The 21971-nt window shown below is 43.9% G+C and overlaps 1 protein-coding gene across 1 annotated transcript in view; it reads left to right on the forward strand.

The window, feature by feature from the left end:
• The window catches only part of SDAD1 (SDA1 domain containing 1), a 31011-nt gene extending 11045 nt beyond the window's left edge, over positions 1–19966 (forward strand). Inside the window, exons 6-21 of the mRNA XM_045284353.1 lie at positions 221–278; positions 1818–1892; positions 3002–3103; positions 3719–3788; positions 5369–5472; positions 6153–6210; positions 7288–7346; positions 7915–7991; positions 8961–9058; positions 9167–9243; positions 9998–10127; positions 11888–11982; positions 12131–12321; positions 12438–12522; positions 13491–13652; positions 16314–19966. Coding sequence (XP_045140288.1) covers positions 221–278; positions 1818–1892; positions 3002–3103; positions 3719–3788; positions 5369–5472; positions 6153–6210; positions 7288–7346; positions 7915–7991; positions 8961–9058; positions 9167–9243; positions 9998–10127; positions 11888–11982; positions 12131–12321; positions 12438–12522; positions 13491–13652; positions 16314–16361 — 1489 coding nt within the window. The 3' untranslated portion in view covers positions 16362–19966. The remainder of the gene's footprint in view (positions 1–220; positions 279–1817; positions 1893–3001; positions 3104–3718; positions 3789–5368; positions 5473–6152; positions 6211–7287; positions 7347–7914; positions 7992–8960; positions 9059–9166; positions 9244–9997; positions 10128–11887; positions 11983–12130; positions 12322–12437; positions 12523–13490; positions 13653–16313) is intronic.
• Positions 19967–21971: the final 2005 nt, after the last annotated feature.

Here is a 21971-nt window from a genome sequence, read left to right on the forward strand (position 1 = left end):
TCTCCAGCCCCACCCTACCCAATGTCATTCAAACTTAATGGGTACATTATTTTGGGATACAAGGTTAGGCTGAAATCTAAGCATTCGTTGATTGTTTAACAACCCATAACAAAGTCTAAACATACTAAAAGATTTGGTGTGCTATTTTGTTCTATTGCTTGTGCTGTAAAATACAGCAAAATAGAGATTTGTTTTAACAACAGTCATTGTCTTCCCCCAGGAATGATGCCAAAACTGTCAACGTTATCACAACTGCATGCTTCTCTCCGGTCACCAAGGTGAGCTCCTGGAGGACAGTGGGGAAGTGTTGGTCTTTCTGTGTACCATAGCTTCTGTGGAGGGAAGGTGAAGGAGATGGATGTGGGATGAGATAGTAGTATGCTTGAACAACAACAACAAAAAACAAGCCAAACCCATCCCCATTGAATTACTTCCAACTCACAGGAACATTAGAAACCACACTCACCCCAATAGTTTTTCCAAGGCTGTAAATCTTTAGAGAAGCAGATGGCTCTGTCTTTCTTCCACGGAGCCTCTGCTGGTTGTAGCTACTGATCTTTCATTTAACAAACGCTTAACCACTGCACTGTACCACCAGTTTGTGTGTAAAAACCCACTGCTGTCCAGTTGGCTGTGACTCCTAGCGTCTCTGGTACAGACTAGAACTGCTCTTTAGGGTTTCCAGAGCTCTGCATTTTTATGAGAACAGACAGCCTCCTCTTTGTCCCACAGAGGGGCTAGTGGGTGTGAACCACAGACTTCGGTGTTAGCAGCCCAGCGCCTAACAGTCTGTGACTCCCCTAAAGCACAAATGGAATCGGGGACGCGGTCTAAGAGCAAATAAATCAGTTATGCTTCCAAAATCAAACTCCGCCGTCGAGTCAATTCCTACACATAATGCCCCTCTAGGACTAGAATTGCCCCTTAGGTTTCCAAGATGAAATCTCTACGGGAGTCGAAACTGTACAATCTTTTTCCTGAGGTTTATTCAAACTGCTGACCTTGTCTTGGCAGCCCACGCATGATTGCAATGCCACCATGGCTTTCTTAGTAGTGCTTTCTTTCTGCCTAGACTGATGCCTTGATTTCCTTTATACTTTAGAGGAGTCAGACAACATTATTGAGGAGAATTAAAAGTGCTATGTATTGAATAGTAGGTTTAAAGTTTAGATTTTATGCGATCCCTATAATGCTTGATTTTTCTCGTGGGAAATGTAAACGCAAGCACAGCTGATAGTGATTTAATGTTTTGCTTTCTGCCAAAAGGCTGTGATGTCACTGTTCTTTTGTCTGTGTCCCAGGGATGTGGAAGTTTTTGACATTCTGCTCTGAAGGGCAACTGTTTGTTGTTAGGTGCTGCCCAGTTGGTCCCAGGACAGAGCACCACCCAGTCCTGCGCCACCCTCACCACTGTTCTCATGGGTCAGCCACGGTGTCAGTCCATCTCCTGAGGGCCTTCCTCTGGTTGCCTGCCCCTCCACTTTACCAGGCCTGCTGTCCCTCTCCCGGGACTGGTCTCTTCGGAAGTACGGGAGAGGTCTCTTCATCCTTTCTTGTAGGCAGCATTCTGGCTGTACTTCGTCCAATAGGGATCCATTTATTCTTTTGGCAGTTTTTTCCATCAAGCTGAACTTTTGCAAAATTAAGTATTTATGGGACGATATCATAAAAAAACATTTTTTTAATTTAGAAAGATGAGCTAAAATTGTGCTTCGCTTTGGCCCCCTACCTCCCCCGTATCCTAGTTCATGCTCATTTATAAAATAAAGATGCTAGTATCTGTTGGACACTGGATTCAGTGACGGACTTTTCCTCAGATCCTGGTGGCTGCTCTGACATTCTTCCTCGGGAAAGATGAGCAGGAGAAGCAGGACAGCGACTCGGACTCGGAGGTTAGTTGAACCATAGTTGCTTTTGAGCTTTACGGTTTATTAGATTTTATTACAAGCTGTGCGAGTCATGGTTGGTCACGTTAGAAAGAAGCTTCTGTGTCACAATTACTCTCCATTGAGTTCTGTCATGTTAGGAGTTTTAATTCCACTTGGAACTTGTCACTTGTATTCAGTAAGATTCGTTAAATCAAAAACAAACAAAATCAAAACTTCAAACCATTGCCATCCAGATGATTCTGACTTTTAATGACACTGCGTAGTAGTTTCTGAGATCGTAAATCCTTACGGGAGCAGACAGCCTCATCTGTTCTCCCTTGGAGTGGCAGGGGGGATAGAATAAGATCTGGAATATGTGAAAGACTCTTTTAGTTATTGTTGTTGTGTTAAATACTATATAAAGTAGACATTCTCATCGTGAAATATGCTAGATATACAAATAAAGTGAAATTTTTCTTCACTCTGTCTTACATCCACTTCTCAGTTCTTTCCTCAGTGGTAACCACCGTGTTTCTTAGAGTTAACATATGATGTGTAATGAATATGTGATGTATGCATACCAAAGGCCTTTTAAAACTGTATGTGTGTTATAGATGCTGCATATTATTATGCAAATTGCAAAAACCCATTGCCGTTAAGCTGTTCCTAACTGATAGCGAGCCCTTACAGGGCTCCGATCTGCTACTATGAGTATTTACGGGAGAGGCACCTTCTTCTCTCTCCCTCGGAGTAGCTCTTGGGCTCAAGTCACCAACCTTTCTGTTCATAGCTTCGTGCCGAACCCACAGCACCATTCAGTGTAACTGCAAAATGCTGCAGACATTTTTATGCCCCGCCTTATTCTCTCACAGTTAAGAATATGCATGTTCTGTGAAAAGGCCATGTTGATATTTTTTTCTCCCAGTGTCTCTCTTCAGTTAAATAAAAAGTTGCGTTCTGTCAGTACACCTCAGTAAGAAGCAAGCCACAGGCAAAAATTAATGTGGTAAAATCCCTCGAACGTTCCTGTTGGCACACGGCGCCTATAGTTTGCGCTTGCTTTAAAAAGTGGCTGACCAGGTTACTCTTGCCCTCTATGCAGCTATTATTTGACAAAGCCGTTTCCTCCGCAGGATGAAGGGCCAACCGCGAGAGACCTCCTCGTGCAGTACGCCACGGGGAAGAAAAGCTCCAAGCACAAGAAGAAACTGGAGAAGGCCATGAAGGTGCTCAAGGTGAGACTTGTGCCTGGGGAAGGAGGAAGGAATTGTGTGGCTTTCATCAAGAACTTTTAAAATTGTGAAACAAAGGATGTTTTTGAAAGCTTATGTAACATATGATAAATTTTAGTAATATATGATAAATTTTGAAGCCCTCGCCTTTTTAGGTGAATAGATTTATTATTTATTCAGCTCTAGCAGTCTGTGACTTGGATGGACTAATGTGGTTGAATTGACATTTCACTTGTTCTAACCCAGATGACCTGTAGTAGTGTGTCTTTGCCAGCTGTGTCTCCTCAGGGGAGCGCATAAATGAGGTATATTGGGTATTTTATAATGCTTATTCTGAAAATCGTTAATTTGGCCCTTGTGTGCCTTTTTTCCCCCATGCATATTTTCATATGCCCTTAAGTCTCACAGGTGCTAATAGATAGCTCATTCTTGAGATTTAAACATAAACCGCAAAAAACCACCTTTATTTAGTTCTTCCAATTAAAGGAAAATTTTGAATAAAATTTGTTTTCCGTTTTCAGTAGTGTGGTGAACTTAAGAACAACTTGTGGCACACCTTGATAGTCCCAGGAGGAATTAGCACTGTAATTTAGAGAAACTGTTTTCCCCTCCCTCCAGAAACAAAAGAAGAAGAAGAAACCGGAGGTGTTTAACTTCTCAGCCATTCACTTGATTCATGATCCCCAAGGTACCATGACTGTGACTTTTTAAAGAATTTTTATGACCGTGGCATTTAATCTCCCTGTGACCTTACATGATTTCTTCCTGCAATGTGGCCAGCAAGCGCAATACTGAGGTAATTAATAAATAAATTAATAATTTAATCAATTAATTAATAATAAATAAATAATAGTTGGTTACAGCCTAGAGAATTATGTTCTAAATTTAGCAGTGATTTCCAGGCCACAGCAAAATATGATTCATGCGTCTAACAGCAAAGTAGTGGTGGGACATTTTATTGACCAAATGAAAAGTTAGCAGTCTTTTGTCAGTCCTTCCTGCTGCTGTCCCAGACTGTTTTGTGGAAACCAGAAGGCTGGGAAGCCCTGTCTTATTTATCACCTGAGTGATTTCTAAAAATATACTGATGGCCGGATTCTGTTATCCCTGAAGATTCTGATTTAGTTGGCGTGGGCTGTGGCTGCTTATTAACCCAAACACCAAACTCCTCACTGTCCTCAAGTTGATTCTCCATGGAGAAAGACTGGGCTTTCTACTCCAGTAAACAGCTACAGTCTCGGGAGCACACAGGGGTTGCTCTGGGTCAGCCTCGCCTCCATGGCAGTGAGCTTGGTGTGTGGTTTGGTTCCCTAATGTATGGCAAGGCTGGCCAGCCTTTGTTTTAGATCAGTGTTTCTTACATTTTAATGTCTTTACAAATCAGCCAGGATCTTTTTATAATACTCATTCTGAGTGGAAGTTTGGGGTGGGGCCTGAGATGTTCTATTGCTGTCTAACAAGCTCCTTTGGCTTTGGAGAGCTACCTAGGTGGAGCACCTACCAACAGGTGCTCTAGAGTAGCGGTTTTCAACCTGGGAGTAGTGACCCCTTTGGGGGTCGAACGACCCTTTCACAGGGGTCGCCTGATTCATAGCAGTAGCAAAATGACAGCTATGAAGTATCAGCGAAAATAATCTTATGGTTGGGGGGTCACTACAACATGAGGAACTGGATTAAAGGGTCGCGGCATTAGGAAGGTTGAGAACCACTGCTCTAGAACATAGGTTCCTAAACTTACTTGGCCTGCTGCCCCTTTTCAAAAAGAAAAATTTCTCAGCACTCCCCTGGCAATTACAAACTTTTGTTCTAGGTTGTTAGTAGGTCCAGTCGGCTCCCAACACCACCTAACCCTGCACCATCCCCAAAATTGTTAGGTTGGGGCCCATTGTTGCAGCCACTCCATCAGTCCATCTTGTTGAAGGGTCTCCCTTTTTCACTGCTGTACTATGTAGCCCAGATGTAGTCTAGGATAAAGTGTGCCTGTCCAGCCCCAGGGTTGTCTAGTGACCCCCAGGGGTGGTATCACCCACTTTGGAAAGCACTGCTCTAGATGATAATGCTGAAAATCTTGGAACTCCATAAGACTTATAATTGAAGGTCTCTATGTAGGAACCTTTTCATCCTCTGTCCTGTAGCTGTTTTTACTGCCCTGGATCAGCACTGATGTCAGACACAGCCGGAGGGGGTCACTATCTCACCGCATCTTTCCTGACACCTGATAGATAATGGTGTACCCACAATGCATTTCTCTGATGCTCTCCTTTCCAGATTTTGCTGAAAAACTACTGAAACAACTCGAGAGCTCCAAGGAGAGATTTGAAGTGAAGATGATGCTCATGAACCTTATCTCCAGATTGGTGGGAATTCATGAGGTTTGAATTACGTTTTATTCTCTTGAATGTTAGAAGCCAAATTATCCTTGGTCAAAGGAATGCCATTCAGGAGAGCAGTGGCTTATTGTAGCGCTCAACCTTTTAAAGTCACAGTTTACAGAAAAAGAAAATATCTCATAAAAATATGTATGACTTTGTTTTCTTTCCAATTCGTATGGTGGTTAATCCAAACATATGTATTCATTTTATGAACAGATGTATTCTCTGCCCTGTTTTTCTGGTCTCTTTTTAATTTAACTGTGTGTCAGAAATACATTTTCCTAAGTCAGCATAACCCGCATATTTCTGTGCATGGCTATGGCATTCCTCCGGGAGCCCAGGTGGTTGCCGTGCTTAAGCCGTACCTACTATCAATTTAGAGCAGCAGAAGAGTGCTTGTTGGTTGCCTCCCTCTCCCTCTCCCTCTCCCTCTCTCTCTCCCTATCCTGTTCTATTTGTTTCTTTAATATCCTGAGGACCGCGGCATGGCCTCACCTGAGAGAGAATTCCTTTTGGGGTTTAATACAGCCTATTGAAACATCGCGGGCTTGGCGGCTGATTGAGAAAACACAAAGCGAGCCCTAGTGCATTATGCTTGGTGGTATCATTGCATATGGAGCTAGAAGTCCCGCAGCTTCAGGTACAAACATATTAAAGCCCATGTATTACTCTCTCCACAGCTCTTCCTCTTTAACTTCTATCCCTTCGTTCAAAGGTTTCTGCAGCCCCACCAGAGAGGTAAGCCACCTTTCCACATTCACTGCTGGTCCTGGTGTTGGCATAGCGACCCAGTATGCTGTGTGGGGATCCCTGAAGGCAGCGATAGGAGTGACGTGGCTTCTGGGTCGGAGAAGGGGAGAAGGTACATGGCCTCTTTCCAGAGTGGCCATAGGCATGTTGTTGAAAAAAATAATAAACTAGTTGGTTCTTCAGATCAGGTCTTTCTGTAATACCATAAATATTCCTGTGAAAATTGTAAAGAAGGTTGGCTTTTTACTGTAAGTTTGTAACAGATTTCCAGATTTTACCTTGCCACTCTTACTAAAAATCTCATACAAGCAAGAAAGAAGAGATAGTCATTTTTGCCTTTGAACTTGAAGCGAGCTAGGACTGAAGCTAACTAATTCTGTGAGTGTCCAACTCGAGTCAAGCACTGTGCTGGGGACTTTATATACACCAGTTCCTCCAATCCTCACACTACTCCTGGGAGGTGTAGAAAGAACAGACAAGGACCAGGGTCACTCAGGCAAGCCTTCCTTCCTTCTGCCAAAGGCCCTGCTTGTTCCCATACACTGTGCTGTCCCCTGCCTCCCTTGAAGGGAGAGTGTGCCGTAGCCAGTGGGATCCTTCTGAACGAGTGTAAGGCACAGTTCTCGCTCTCCCAGAGCTTACGTCTAGAAGAGGAACACTGCCCTAGGTGTAAGACGGGGCTTCAGAAAGCTCGTAGAAAACAGTATTACTATAAGATAATGGCATTTCCCCATGAACTTGAAGTCCCCTCAGATTTGTCCAGGTGAAAGAAGGGTGTGAAGCAGAAGGAAGCCGAGTGAGAGTGGGGGTGTACTAGAGAGCGATGCAGGGTCTGGGGCCAGTTCTGTTTTGGATGGTGGTCCAGAAAGACCTTTCTGGTTGAGCCACAATTCACTGACTAAGCGAAGTATAAGTCTGAGCCCTGAAGGTGTCTGGGGATTAGGTGTGGCAGGTGGGCTCAGCAGCATTAGTAGTGAGGCAGAAACAGGCACACTGTCTTTGCTGTCATCCCATGAGACGGAGTGATAAGCTGACTCTGACCTTTCTGATCTCTGCCCGTTTTAGAAGTCACAAAGATCCTTCTGTTTGCTGCACAAGCCTCTCATCACCTGGTTCCCCCGGAGGTGAGCTGTAAGCCTCGTGTCTGAATCCAGTACCTAACTAATGGCACCACTCTGATGTACCGCAAGATGACGCTTCCCACAGAGATTACTACTCTCCAGCTTTGCTCTTGCGGTTGGCATTGATTTCTGGACCTTTAAGTGACTAACGCTTAAGGAGATACATAGAGGAATTCAGCTGTATTGCCCATGGGAAGTAAACTTTGGGGGCAGCTTATTCAGAATTCTGTTTAATAAGCAGAATTTATGAGTAAGGGAAGTCGAGCATAGTAAGTTCATTCACTCTTTCCCAAAGCTGGGGATGCCCGTCCTTGTGTAGTCTTTGCCACGGGCCCAGCATCTTACTGATGTGGTCTGCAGATGCCAGGCAGAAGACTGAGCCCCGCGGGTCAGCGTGCCTCCCATCTGTCTTCTCAGCGAGAATCTCCCAGTTCCCAAACTGAAGGTTGGGGCTGTTTATCCTCAGCAAATGCTATATCGCCCAATATTCTGTCAAATAAAAAGGTGTATTCAGGTATTTGAATAGGCGCGGACGTTTTATCAGCAGTCATTTCTCTTTTCCCCAATTCAGATCATTCAGTCATTGCTCATGACGGTGGCCAACAATTTTGTCACTGACAAGAACTCTGGAGAAGTTATGACCGTAGGGTATGTATGGCATCCTTAAAAGCGGTGACTTTGCGAGGCATTTTTGTCTTCTTTGTTTTTAAATACCATATATACTCGAGTATCAGCCGACCCGAATATCAGCCGAGGCATCTAATTTTACCACAAAAACTGGATTAAAAATTTGCTGAAAAGCTCAGCTTATCCTCGAGTATATACGGTTTATCAGGTTTCCTGTAAGTGGAGCTCACTCGCCAAGAGGTCAGCTTGTCACCACTAGCGCAATCTCTAGAAAAGCAATGGCTGAATGCAGCCTCCTCATGTTAGGTGGCTGGGTGTTTTGTTTTCTTTAGCCAGAATTGTGACGAGGGAGCAGGAGGAAAGATACTTGTCCTTCTAATCAAACCTGCAGTCTTTGTACTAGCTTGACTCTTTGAAGTCAATGATTGTTCAGCAACTCAGAGGTTTTACTTCCGTCTGCTACCCAGAATTGATAGCTTCCACTGGAACAATCGATTTGTCCCAGCAAGTAAGAGTCGTCTCATACAAATTGAATCATTTTTCATACCAGGGTGATTCAGCAGCCCTCATTATGAATTCAAAAACCCTTCATGAGAGTGCACAATGGTTTAAGAATTGTGTTCTGTCTGCTCAGTGCTGATAGTCGGAAGATGGTGTTGACATATCAGTCTGTAGACTGGTCAGTCTTTCCTGTTTGACCCAGTCAGTCCCTTCTCCCTACAAAACAAACAAGAGTAGAGACTGTCACGATTCAGCATCCTGGGTAGTGCGCTGCCTGGAATAAAAGCCGTCTATAAGTCCAGCCATGACGCAACTCTACACTCACAGCCTCTATCATCTTACAGTTTTAGAGACATGAACCATAGTAAGCCCAGCTGTATTTATTTTTATTCAGTCGTTTTAAGAAACCTCCTCAGGTTGACCCACATGAAATTGCTATTTAGTTGGGTGGTTGTCCTTTTTTAAAAAAAAATCCCTTCCCTTTTCCAGAATCAATGCCATCAAAGAGATAACAGCTCGATGTCCCCTAGCCATGACTGAAGAACTTCTCCAAGACCTGGCTCAGTATAAAACACACAAAGATAAGAGTAAGTTACATGCTATTTTCTGTAGGCCATAGAATTTGGAGTGGCCTGGTTTTTTGCCTCACTATATTCTCTGCTGTGGACCCTCTAATTTATACTGTTCTCTTATAGATGTGATGATGTCTGCTAGAACTTTGATTCAGCTCTTCCGAACACTGAATCCTCAGATGTTGCACAAGAAATTCCGGGTATGTGGAGTTGCTCATGTTGATCTAGAGCAGTGGTTCTCAACCTTCCTAAGGCCGCGACCCTTTAATCCAGTTCCTCATGTTGTGGTGACCCCCAACCTTAAAATTATTTTCATTGCTACTTCATCACTTTGATTTTGCTACTGTTACTGTGTGAAAGGGTCATTCCACCCCCAAAGGGGTTGCGACCCACAGGTTGAGAACCACTGATCTAGAGGTTCCAGTCTCAGCAGGGAGAAGAATTTCCTATTAGTGGAATGTTTGTGCTTGTGGTGCTCCCGGCTGAGTGCCAGTGAAGTGAGTGAGGCACACAGTTTCATTCTCAGCTCGGAGTACGACTGGCCAGCGTAATGCTGCCGCCGTCAGTATTTGTGGTTGCCTTTTGATGAAGGCTGAGATTTGTCATTCTGTTGACAGCTTCTAACAGCCAGTCAGTCCGTAGTTGTTGTCTGCGTTGAATGGTTCTAGCTGGGAAGGAGTGGATGTAATAGAAGACAGATGGTGACACCACGACTTGACAATCAGAGCAGTTACTCTCTGGTGACAGCCGGTGCGTGGTCTGGGTCAGCAGAGAAAGGGGAAGTAGTGAGCAGGGTTGTGACTGTGGGGATTTACTTTGGGCTGAGAGGTACATGGACTAATTTTATCATTTCATTTCCTCTGTTTTTAAATGATGCTTCCTTCTCAGTCTATCCTAGAGATCCCCTTTTTGTGATTAGTGTTTTGTTATAATAAACCATTTTCTTTGCTTTAGGGTAAGCCCACGGAAGCCTCCTTAGAAGCAAGAGTGCAAGAATATGGAGAATTGGATGCTAAAGATTATATCCCAGGAGCAGAAGTTCTGGAGGTTGAGAAAAAGGAAGAGAATGCTGAAAATGATGAAGGTTCTTTTTTTTTTTGAAGGTTCATTTCACTGTTGATTCAAGGCAAATTCACTCAAAGTCACTTTTTAAAAAATCATTTTATTGGGGGCTCATACAACTCTTATCACAATCCATGCATACATCAATCATGTAAAGCACATTTGTACATTCATTACCCTCATCAATCTCAAAACATTTGCTCTCCGCTTAAGCCCCTGGCATCAGCTCCTCATTTTTCCCCTCCCACCCTGCTCCTCCCCCCTCATGAACCCTTGATAATTTATAAATTATTATTTTTTTCAGAAAGTCACTATTTTTGTTGACCTTTTAATCTTTGGGCCATTTGAAAAGTCACTCGCTCAGTAGATCTTTACTGAGTGATAGCTACATGTCAAGCAGCTTTGTAAGTTGAGGATCAAATGGACATTTTCCTACTTTTAAGATACTTACCTTCAAGTATAGGAGATGCCTTCACATGTCCTTGGGTGCTACATGCTCTTTGGCACCTGAGCAAGACAGTTGGGTTTGTTGTATGACAGATGATGACGGTTACCCCTAGGAGCAGTAATCCCCAATTCCTCAAATTCATCCTGTTGAAGAGTAACTGAGGTACGCCATTCTAATTCCCAGAGTTAGCAACATGTGTCAGAGTCCTGTCTTATTCCTTCATTATTTCAAAATAACTTTCCTGGACACTAGCTGTGTGCCAGCCTCACTCAGTTCCAAGTTAAATGAGTAAGGTTCCTGCCCTTGAAGACGTTTCAGAAACAACTGAGCAATAAGATGCTGGCAGGGTTCATGAGTAGAGTAGAGGCATAAAGGCAGGTTCCAAATGGCTTGAGACATGGAGAGCCATGGGCTAAATCTTGAATGATACGGCAAATATTTGGCAAAGAGTAGTCAAATAATAAGAGACTTTCCAGGCAAAAAGTATGTGAGAAAATCTTGAAGTATTTAGGGAACTGTTAGAATGTAGGCTACAAGGTGGAATGAGACTAGGTAGATAGAGTTGGGTGGGGGTGAGGGGTTATTGTGAGAGGTTGTACCTCTTGAATCTTCGGTAAGGATTCTTTACATGTCAAGAATCTTCTACTCAGAATGACTCCTTCTAACTGGTTTCCCACACACAGAGAGTGTGTCAGTATCGTCAGCTGAGCGGGCTGTGTGACTAAGACAAACGTGCAAGGGCAGGTTTGAGATGGATGTCGACTTGTTAGAAAGAACAACGGCTCTGCAAACAGTGATTTTCATGTAGAGTGCCTTTTTTAGCAGTGTGACTTGGGGCAAGTTACTTAACTCTTTTGAGAGTCAGTGCCCTCCTCTTTGAGTGGTGAGAGTTAGAGAAACACATTGTAAGGTGTTGGCATATGGTAGATAAGTTGCTGTTGTTAGAGGCTGTTGAGTCAGTTTCTGATCATTGACAACCTCACATGTAGCAGAGTGAAGCACGGCCTAGTCCTGACCATCCTCATCACCGTGGCTCTGTTTGAGCGCATTATTACAGCCACTGGGTCAGCCCATCCTGTTGAGGTTCCTGTTGTTGACCCTCCACTTCACCAAGCACGATGCCCTCCAGCAACATGGTAGACACTTGGTCAGTACTGAGTCTCCATTCCTTTAATTAAGTAGATTGATAAGGCTGTTTAACAAGAAAAACTCCTTAGTTCTTGGTCAGAGGAAACTTATTTAAGGTTCGCCAACTTTAATTTTGCTTGTTTTTTCTCGGCAGACCGTGAGTACCCAGCCTAAAGTAGTCATAATAGCGTGCTCTTTTCACACAGATGGGTGGGAAAGTGCCAGTCTCAGTGAGGAGGAGGACGATGATGGCGAATGGGTCGACGTGCCCCACTCTTCCGATGAAGAACAGCGAGAAGTTGTACGTTGCAACATGTCCATGTAGAAATGCACCGCCCTAACGTTTGCTAAGTCTTCATTGTTGCCGGGGCCTTGTCTGGGGTAGAGTTTCAGTGACTAAGTTCCCACTTGAGCTGGTCACCCCTCAAGCCTCTGTTTTGTACTTTCAGACGAAGAAGCTGGACAGCATGCCTATGGAGGAGCGGAAAGCCAAAGCTGCAGCCATCAGCACGAGTCGCGTTTTAACGCAGGAAGACTTCCAGAAGATCCGCGTGGCCCAGATGAGGAAAGAGCTCAGTGCTGCTCCCGGGAAGGCGGAAAAGAGGAAGTTCATAGAGATAGACAGCGACGAGGAGCCCAGGTAAATGGCACATCCACCCGGTCTCCACTCCCCACTCACGGTCAGGAGCGGAGAGGGGAAAGAAATCCCACAATCCCACTGTTTGCACATGCCCTGCTCTTTTCCCTCAACGGCAGGGGCGAGTTACTTTCCCTGCGAGACATCGAGCGCCTTCATAAAAAGCCAAAGTCTGACAAGGAGACAAGACTGGCGACCGCAATGGTGAGTGGGACACAGCATCCCCGTGTCAGAGAAGAGACAGAAAGCATCTAAGGTGGGTGACAATCCAGAGCAGCGCAGCAGGGCAGACTAAGACCGGGCATTCTTCTTATCAAGACCTAATTGTAAGTGATGTTATGGTCATAATTATAATATTATAATCAACAATATAATGCATAGAAGTTAGGTTTTCACTTAAATGAGATTTGCCATCTGTGTTGGTACACTTTTACATTCTAAAATGGGTGCTACTACCCTCTGTGGGACACTGAAATGATCCAAGGGTCTGTAAAGAGATACCTACACTTTATCCTGAATTATGGACTACAGTACAAAAGTCTTTAATTGCTGGGGAGAATTGAATTTGTTTGGGGGGTTTTTTGGCATTTGGCCAAATCAATTTGGGAAGCTCCACCCAGCTACTAGGAAACAATTGAATCTGCCTCTAGCCAGTTCCTCATCATTCATGCCTGTCTACACGCTCAACTTCATTTCCTTAACCTCACCTGGTCTTAGAAACCACGCTAGATTGGCCTCACAAGACCCTGTGCATTCCATTAGTATTGGTACCATTTGGAGACCTTTAAAACCCCTGTGCCTTTTCTTCTCCATGCCTTTGCATGCGCTGTCTCTGCTTCCTGGAAGACTCTATCTTCCTCTCTTTTCCCCCACCATGAACACCTTTGTCCTGCCCAAACGGCCGACCTGGCCCTCCTTTCCCTCTCCTGCCTCTCGGAAGCTCCTCTAACCTCATCTTTTCTTCTACTCACCCTGCCCTCGCTGTTAAAATACACTAGTCATCTCTACCCAGGGCATGCAGCACTAAATCACTGAGGAACAAGGACTGCATTCTCTCTTTACATCCTTGACATCCAGCAGAGTGTCTGGCTCCGAATGGAGGCTGTGTTGATCAGACAATTCCTGGTGTGCTTAAGATGAAAAATTGACCTTTTTGCCTATTGTGTTAATAGGCTGGGAAAACAGACCGAAAAGAATTTGTGAGGAAGAAAACCAAAATGAACCCATATTCAAGTTCCACAAATAAAGAGAAGAAGAAACAGAAGAACTATATGATGATGCGGTATAGCCAGAATGTCCGGACAAAAAATAAGCGCTCCTTCAGAGAAAAGCAGGTAAGTCCACTTTGAAGCTTGAGTGGCTGGGAACAGCACTGTCATTCCAAGACAGCTGTTCATTTGAGAAGGAGTCGCACGGCTTCTGAAGACCTTGTGTTAGTGGGTGTGTTGGGAGTCCCTATTGCCATTGAGCCGATTCCACTTTCCAGCAATCCTGTGTACAAAGGAGAACTGTCCCATAGCCTTGCTAAGGCTGTAAGTCTTTACAGAAACAGACCGCCACGCTTTTCTACCACAGAGCAGCTGGTTGGCTTGAACTGCTAACCATTCAGGTAGCAGCCAAGTGCTTAACAGCTGTGGCACCAGCACTCTTCCACTTGGGATTCATAAGGAGCGTTTACCGGAGAGCACAGAAAGGGTGGAGCCCTCAGAGCCTGTCAATCCAGACTGGACTTAATTGAGATACTGCTGTGTGACCAAGGAAATCCATCTTTCTCCTCCATCACAAAAGGGAGTCAAGTTCAGTGATCTCTAGGGCCCCTCTCCAGACTAAGATTCTCTAACATTTGACCTGTGAAATAGAAAAATTGATTAACTTTTTTGGGACAAAGCCTGCCTTTGATCCTTATCAGCAACTCTTGAGCTACAAAACCTCTCTCTTCAAGATTAAGGTGGTTTTTATTCAAGAAAGTTGAATATAGTCAGTTCACTGACTATTCGCACCACTAGGTTCAAGACTATTTTTTCTTTGTCCTCCAGTTCTCTTGCCATTTGAAACCTGAAATGAATCGGAATTTGTGTAATGTCCCCTGGCCCTGGGTTTTCTTCAAGGTCTCTGTATCGTAACATGTAACCTGAAGAGAAATGGTCAAATTCCTAGTAGCCATATTTTTAAAAGTACAAAGAAACAAGGTGAAAGTCATTTTAGTAATTTGTTTAATGTAACCCAGTATATCCCAGATAGCATCATTTTACATGTACTCCATAGAAAAATTATCTTTTTTTTTCAAATCAGTTCTTTAAAATCCAGTAAGTGGACACTAGTAATACATCTCAATTCTGGTTAGGCACATTTCACAGCTTGTTTGCCACATGTGGCTAGTGGCTACCATCTGACATGGCACAGCTGCAGCGTGGCCCTACAACTTTCTGGAGGCTCTGGGGGAGGGAGTCGAATCATGTGCAGTCTCTCCACTCCTCGGTGATGGCTATGTAATGTCTTAAGTAGGAGAGTCCTCAATGGCTTGAAAGTGTGCATACGGGTGGGTCCTTTACTGTAAATTTTTAGACTATATAAAAAGAGATGACATGGGAAGGCACAAAAAGAGAAAAGGAAAACATGACAGAGGAGGAAAGGATCTTCTACAGGGAAGCCTTTTGAAAGGGAGGAAGAGGATGTTCAAATGGGCATTTGGAGTAGAAGGAGACTGAGCTATGTGTGATCATAGTCACCAGGTTTGATGAGCCAACTGTGACCCGTGTGACTGTGGGTTATAACAGGACCAGGTGCCTTTTCCTGATTCCTGTGCCTGACCCCATGTGTGTCAGTAGAACATGTTCCACAGAGTCCCCCGCAGCTGGTCTTGGGGGAAGCAGATTGATCAGCCCTTTCCCTGCGGGAGCTTGCCTTGAGCTGCTGTCAGAGAGGAGCCCTGGTGGTGCTGTGGGCGAGGCATGGGACTGTCCACCTCCAGGCTGGCAGTGCAGACTCAGGGCAGAACGACGAGGCTGTCTCAGTCCTCTGAGCAGTGGGTGGTTTTTGTTTGGGGCTAGAAAAGAAACACAAATGGCCAAGTTCAACAAACAGCGATGTGTTTCCTCACAGAATCACAGGTGCAGGTACCACTGGAAGGGAAGGCTTGCGCTCAGCTCCAGGGAAGCCTTTCCTTCCTTGCTTCTGCGGTGATCTTTGTGCAGTGTGCCGTCTTTCTTCCCCCGTCGCTGCGTCCTGTCCTCCCGCCTTCCTCTGCTCGTTTGATAACTCAGACACACGCTACACGAATCCTGTGTGAATCCACGTGGGATGTTAGCCACGCACAGTTCAATCCATAACATTCCACTCCCCAAATCCATGTCTTTCCTACTTGCAAACACATTCACCCCATCACATCCACCCCAAAGTCACAAATTACCTCCATGCCTAAAATCTCATCTTCTAGCTCATTGCGATCTATTGAAAATCTGTAAATAGAAGAACATTTTTCTTTGTTCTAGATTACATACTAAACTGATCTCAGATCTGCACAAATGCTACGTGTCATTAAAAACACTTCCAAATGGCTCCTGTGTGTCCCTATTTGGTTGCGTCTATGTCATTGGGAGGAATTAGGAATGAAGAAAACTCTTATCCCTTCTTGGTTCTGTTTACATGTGTCCCACTCCCCACTCCCCAGCGTTGAGTTGTACTTGCCCGGGAAGTTCTGTAGACACGTTTTGTCCCTAGAGACAGATGATGTTCATTCTCTTCCTTCTGTCGCTGTGCCTGTTTTGCACTGCTGCCCTCCAGAGGTGGGAAGGGTTCTCTGCAGACTTCCCAGCCCTGAGGAAGTTCCCAGACTGGATACAGATTGGATCAGTTATAGTCTTATCACCGTTCATAGTTTTTCAGGATGATGTATTGACATAGAGGTCCAATTTGGATAAACTTTCATAAGGAAAGTTATACAGTAAGGTCTGGCTGAAAGTGCCCGTGTTTAAATTGTTTTGTTTTTCTTTCAGCTGGCGCTACGAGATGCACTTTTGAAAAAGAGAAAGCGAATGAAGTAACCTGCCAGCAAGCTTCCTCTTTGAAGGCCATTGCTACATGTGTGTCATTACTCCAAACGTTAGCCAATCAAGAATGGTGGTTTATATTAAAAAGTCCGAAGCACTGTGTTTTGTAAAGGACAGTGAACATTGTATCAGTTTGGTGTATTTATTTTGAAGATCCGTGTGGATGGGTGGTTCAGGACACAAGTAGTCTGGGTGTGTCTCCATTTAGCAGTCAGGCAGAAACACTACTGAGTGCCTGCGGAGTGTCTCTGTGGACATATGAGCCATAACTCCCTTCCCCGGGCACTCAGCCTGGTGGGGAGGCACGTGTGTGTGCGTGTGGTTATAGTGCAGTGTACATGGTTTTCTAGTAGGAATAGGACTGCATTTCTACGGGATCATAGCGCCCTTCTGGGCTACTCTACAAGGGGCGGGGTTGTATAGTCCCTTAAACGGAAACGGACAACGTTACAAGAGTAAGAGGTTCTTACTTGTAGATAGGCTTACCTGCTAACACAGGTTCCTGCTGTACAGATTTTGGGTAGACTCTTTAGATGGACTGTTTTCTTAGTCCACCTCAAAGAGCTACATTTTTTTTCCAATGCCTTGTAGAGACTAAGCGCTGGCTTTTTTTAATTACTTGAAGGATATATCATCTTGGAATGTTTTCACTTTATGGATTGAGTAGCCCCTCTTCCACAGAGGGGAATTGTGTTGACGTTTGGTTTCCGCAGCCTCCCTCAGCCCTGTACTGTTTTCACCTCTCGGCTGCCTCGTCTTGGTGAACAGTTCCTGGTGTGACAGTGCCTGGCTGTGTGCTGCCTGGTGCGAGAGCGGGTGTCAGGGGACCTGAGAACCATTGGCAGTCTCCCTGGGTGCAAGTTGTCCCATTTGGAAATAATCCAGTGCCTTTTGCCTCGTGTTTCTAGACAGTGTTGTGGTAGAAGAGCAAATGTTCCTATGTTACTTCAGATGAGAGTAAAAGACAAATTTCTGCCCACTCAGAAGCCACAGCTTTTTTCAGAAATTTTGTCAGTGATTTTTCCCCTCTATCATGTGTGTTTACAGAATTACTTCTTGTTCCTTTCCAGTGCCTTCGGCTCTCTTTTTGAGATAAGTGTCAACTTTGAATGGACCGTGTGTCCCTTCCTGGGGTGCCCCAGAGCTAGGTGTGAGGTGTAGCTGTGAAGACCTTGAGATTCAGCGCCTCAGTTGACTGTCCCAGGTGACTCCGTGGATAAGTGCTCTGCTCCACTGCTGCCAGGCCTGTTGACCGTTGAACTCCCCAGGCTCCAGATAGGGCTGTCTGCTTCTGGGAAAGGGGCAGCCTGGAAGCCCAGCGGGGCAGTTGGAGTCTGTCCTGTGTAGGGTGACTGTGAGTTGAAACTAACTCAAGTGCAACATGTTTGGCGTTTTTTCTTTTTAGTGAGTGGGACTGTCAAAGTCTAGCACCTTCGATGCTTTAGAGGAAGTGTCCGATGCAAATCTGATCATTTCAGACCTAAAGCTGTCGCCTTTTCTTTTTGCATGTCCAGGCCAGAGACAGGCGAATACAGTTCAGAATGTGCTTAGAAGGCTCGTCCTGGCCCTCGACTTCCCCGTCCCACTTAGATGCCGAACCCTTTCTGTGTCTTTCTGACTTCGTTTCACCCTGGCCTCACCCTGTTGAACTAGCCCACAGTTTATCTGTGGGATAGGAAGATGTCTCTCCAGTGTGGGAAGATAAACTCTTAGCTCTCTTTATTTCACTTACGTCGTAGTATCTTAGTTCTATTTGATGTGGTTCATTATAGTATCAGTCTCTTGGGAGTGTTTGCCGGTTAGTGTAAACTCGAAGAGGAGCTTCTCATGAAGGTGGATGCTGTAAGCATGGGCGGAGGCCTTGCTGGGGGCGCTGCCCTCTGAAGAAAGCGCCAGCATCAGCCTCAGCTTTTCAGTCTCAAGATTCATAAACATCAAGAAAGGACCCTTTGAGGATGGCTTTGTAGGGTGCAGGCTTGTATATAAAGCAGTGTAAATGTTCAGAATGTGTGTATGTCATTCTAGAAAGTTCCCCTAGAAAACCAGCTCCACAGTGAGGCAGAGTTTTGTCTGTCTACTGCTGTCTCCCCGGCGGCTGGTTCAGTGCCTGTAAATAAGTCCATGCCTTCACCGTGGACGTCAGCTTTCTATCTGTCCATTCAGTGCCGCCTGCCTCACTGATTATTTCGGGAGTTGTGAGAACTAGTGTTTGTGAGTCCTTAAAGCATGTGCCACAGAGCGGGCTTGCAGTAACTTCCTCGTCAGAGGTTAGATTGCTGTTAAGATTTAAATGAAACAATTACAGTTTTCCTACCAATAGGTTTACACCTCAAGTTGTTTTTTTCTTTTAATGTGTAGCCAGTGCAAAATATGCAAGTGTGTATGGAATGCCCACCAGGTGCAAAGCAACTCTTCAAGGTGCTGTTGGGGTTGCCAGTACAAATGTCTGGGCCCTCTGGAAACGTTTGTTCTGATGAAGGAAGTAGAAATGACTGCATTCTATAGAGCTGTCAGTTCTGATGAAGGAAGTAGAAAGGACTGCAGTACAAGGCATTTTGTAAAGCTCTCGACCGCTCAATGTGGGCTGGCACCAGCAGCCCCAGGGAGGAACAGTTCAAGAGCAGGAGAAGGAAACACCTAGCATGGACCACCCCAGAGCCTGCTCATAGTCTAGTGGGAACCCATGCGTGACAACAAAGGAAATTGGCTTCTGAATCATAAAAAGTGGAGTTTAAATTTTTAAAAGGTTATGGTTAATATAGATCTTGTTTCTCTTTCCTTATATTCCAATTTTTTGGAAGTTCATACTATGTAGAGAGAATTCCCTGGCAACTTCATAGCAACCAGCATGTTCAGTCAGTTGGAGTGAGTTCTGATTTCTTCAAACTAACTTAGATATAATTTCAGCTGTATACAGATAATATTGTTTTGCCAAGGGATGTCCATTCATAGTTTTTTTGTTCATAGTTTGAAAGTGAAGCTAAACACTGTTGCTTACATATTTTGTGAATGGACTTAAACATTAAATGTTTTTCCCTTGAATCTGAACAAGCAGGTGTGACATTCACATGGAGCCATTTTTCTTCCCCAAGGTCAAAGCCCCAGAAATAACTCCTAGTACAGTCTAGGGTCTGTGCTGTGTTTAAACATACAGGTCAAAGCAGAAAGCGTAGCTAACTGGGCCTTGTGTAAATAACCTAAGCTTTTATTTGCAGAGGCTCATTCTTGGGGCAAGTATTTCTTTTGGTACATCCTTCTCTCATTGCTTCTTCAATCCAATCTCAATTGGGGAATAGTTCGATGGATTTTTCTAGTGGAGTATTATGTGGACAAAAAATGTTTCCCACAGGAATATTTATTATAAATGAAAGCACAATACAAAAGTGTTGATAGTGTAGTTTAAGTACACATCTAGGAAAATGGGGGAGAATAAGAACTCGAAATATGTCAGAGTATTAAATGTGATTTACTTTTGAATATTGGGATCATCTGTGGGTATTTTTGTTCTATTTTCCGAATCTTACAGTATGTGTGTTTTTATGTCATTGTGAACGGAAATATCACCTTAATTGAGGTGAATAAAGAAACCTTGAAACTCATTTTTGTGGATTTTCTTTAAAATTGGAGAATGTACCTTAAACCAAGGCAGGGCTGACTTAAAGACTGTGGAAGAGGAGCTTTGGTCTCAACTTCTTAATGACAACCTTCCACCACCTACTGACTGAATGCGTGAGGATTCCTCAGTTTGGGACCCTCTTTGACCTTCGCTTAAACCCAAAAAACCCTCACTGCCGTTGAGCCCATTCCAACTCACAGCCACCCTATAGACAGAGAAGAACTGCCCCTGTGCGTTTGTCAGACTGAATCTTTCCGGAAGTAGAACCCTCATCTTTCTCCTGAGAAGAAGTTGGTGCTTTTGAACTGCTGACTTGGCAGAAGCCTGATGCATATGCCACCAGAACCCCTTGTCTCTAGCTTGCATTACCAAATATTAGCCAAAGTGGTCAGTTAGAATCATTATTTTGGGAATTAATTTGTAGTATACATCAAGAACCTATAAAATGGTCCTAACGATTCAGACCACTTGGAGAGTCAAGGCAAAGGAAAAGTTTTTACAGTAAAAGAAGATAATGATTACAAAGAGTTGGCAGGCAAAGGGAGGGTAAATTTCTAACCAGAGGGTAGACACACATTGACTTAGGTGTAAAGGAAGGCAGTATAAAATAAAAGGTAGGTCAGCAAAAATTCAAAGTAGCTAAAGAAGCTATGAAAACACTTCGAAGGGCGAGCTAGGTATTCACATAGTTGCCAAAAAGGCACGCTTCCATTGCAGTTACTTGAAATGTAGTACTTTCTGGAATGCCACTAGGAAATACCAGATTTTCTTGTAGTTATCCTTTGGCTTAGTAATTTTACATTATTTTTCCCACTAAGGAAATGTTTAATCTAGCATTATGTATATATACCAAGAAAAAAATGGCGGGGGAAAAGCCTCCGCTGGGCAAAGCTCTCGTAGTACGCATTTTTCCCACCAGGTGACCATCCAGCAACTTGCTTTGAATTAGTGCACCCAGTGGCCTTTGCTGAGAGGGTTCTCCACTCAGTGGATTTTTTTGTAAAAGCAGTTTTGCTAGATGGCTGATGTAAGAGAACAGCATGCTGCTGTGAAATTTTGTTTCCTGCTTGGGAAAAATGCCATAGAAACTTGTGCTGTTGAACACAGCTTACAAGGACAGCACTATCAGAAAAACTCAAGCGTGGTTTCCTTGTTTCAAAAAAGATGAAATGTCGATTGATGACAAACCTGGTTCTGGACATCTGTCAACTTCCTGAACAGACCAAAATGTCAACTCGTAGTGCATTTGGACATTGTTCCACCAGGTCAGACTGTTGATCAAGCTTTCTATTTCGAGGTTCTAAAAAGATAGCGTCAGTGTGCAACTGGAAAAAAAGGCCTGATGTCTGGCAGACGGGGGACTGGTTTTGTCACCACAACAATGCACCTGCTCATGCAGCCAGCTCAGTACACTGGTTTTTGGTAAAAAACAGCATGCCTCCCTTGCCCCATGTACCTTACTCATCTGACCTCTTGTGTGAATTCTTTTTGTTTCCAAAAATGAAGGGAGACATGAAAGGACAGAGATTTCACAACGTAGAAGAGGTGAAGAAAAAAATGAGGGAGGTGCTTTCAGCCATCCAAGCAGATGAATTTGAAAAATGTTTCCAAGAATAGAATTGCAGATTTGACAAATGTATTGAATGTAATGGAGTGTACTTTTAAGATGATAAGGTTGTTTTGTAAATTGAAATGCATAACTTCGAAAAAAATCTGGTTTGGGGGGGTACCCCCTCATATGTGTCTATGTATATATAGGCTTTGAAGTCCTCTTGCACATATATATAGTCATTCATTAGATTCTTTCTTAGAAGATTTTGAAACTATCCAAATTTGACATGGCATAGAAAAAAGTAGCATTTTCTGTGCGTTGACTATTAAAAAATTGATTGAAAAGAAGTTAAAGAAGTTTACTTCTTTTATATATATATATTTTTTTTCAACCTTTGATTCAAACCCACTTTGAGTGTCTAGTCAAAGAAACCCAC

This window comes from Echinops telfairi, unplaced genomic scaffold (assembly GCF_000313985.2).
Source record: "Echinops telfairi isolate 266 unplaced genomic scaffold, ASM31398v2 ScPeMD7_7468;HRSCAF=8506_0, whole genome shotgun sequence".
In the NCBI taxonomy this organism is placed as follows: domain Eukaryota; kingdom Metazoa; phylum Chordata; class Mammalia; order Afrosoricida; family Tenrecidae; genus Echinops; species Echinops telfairi.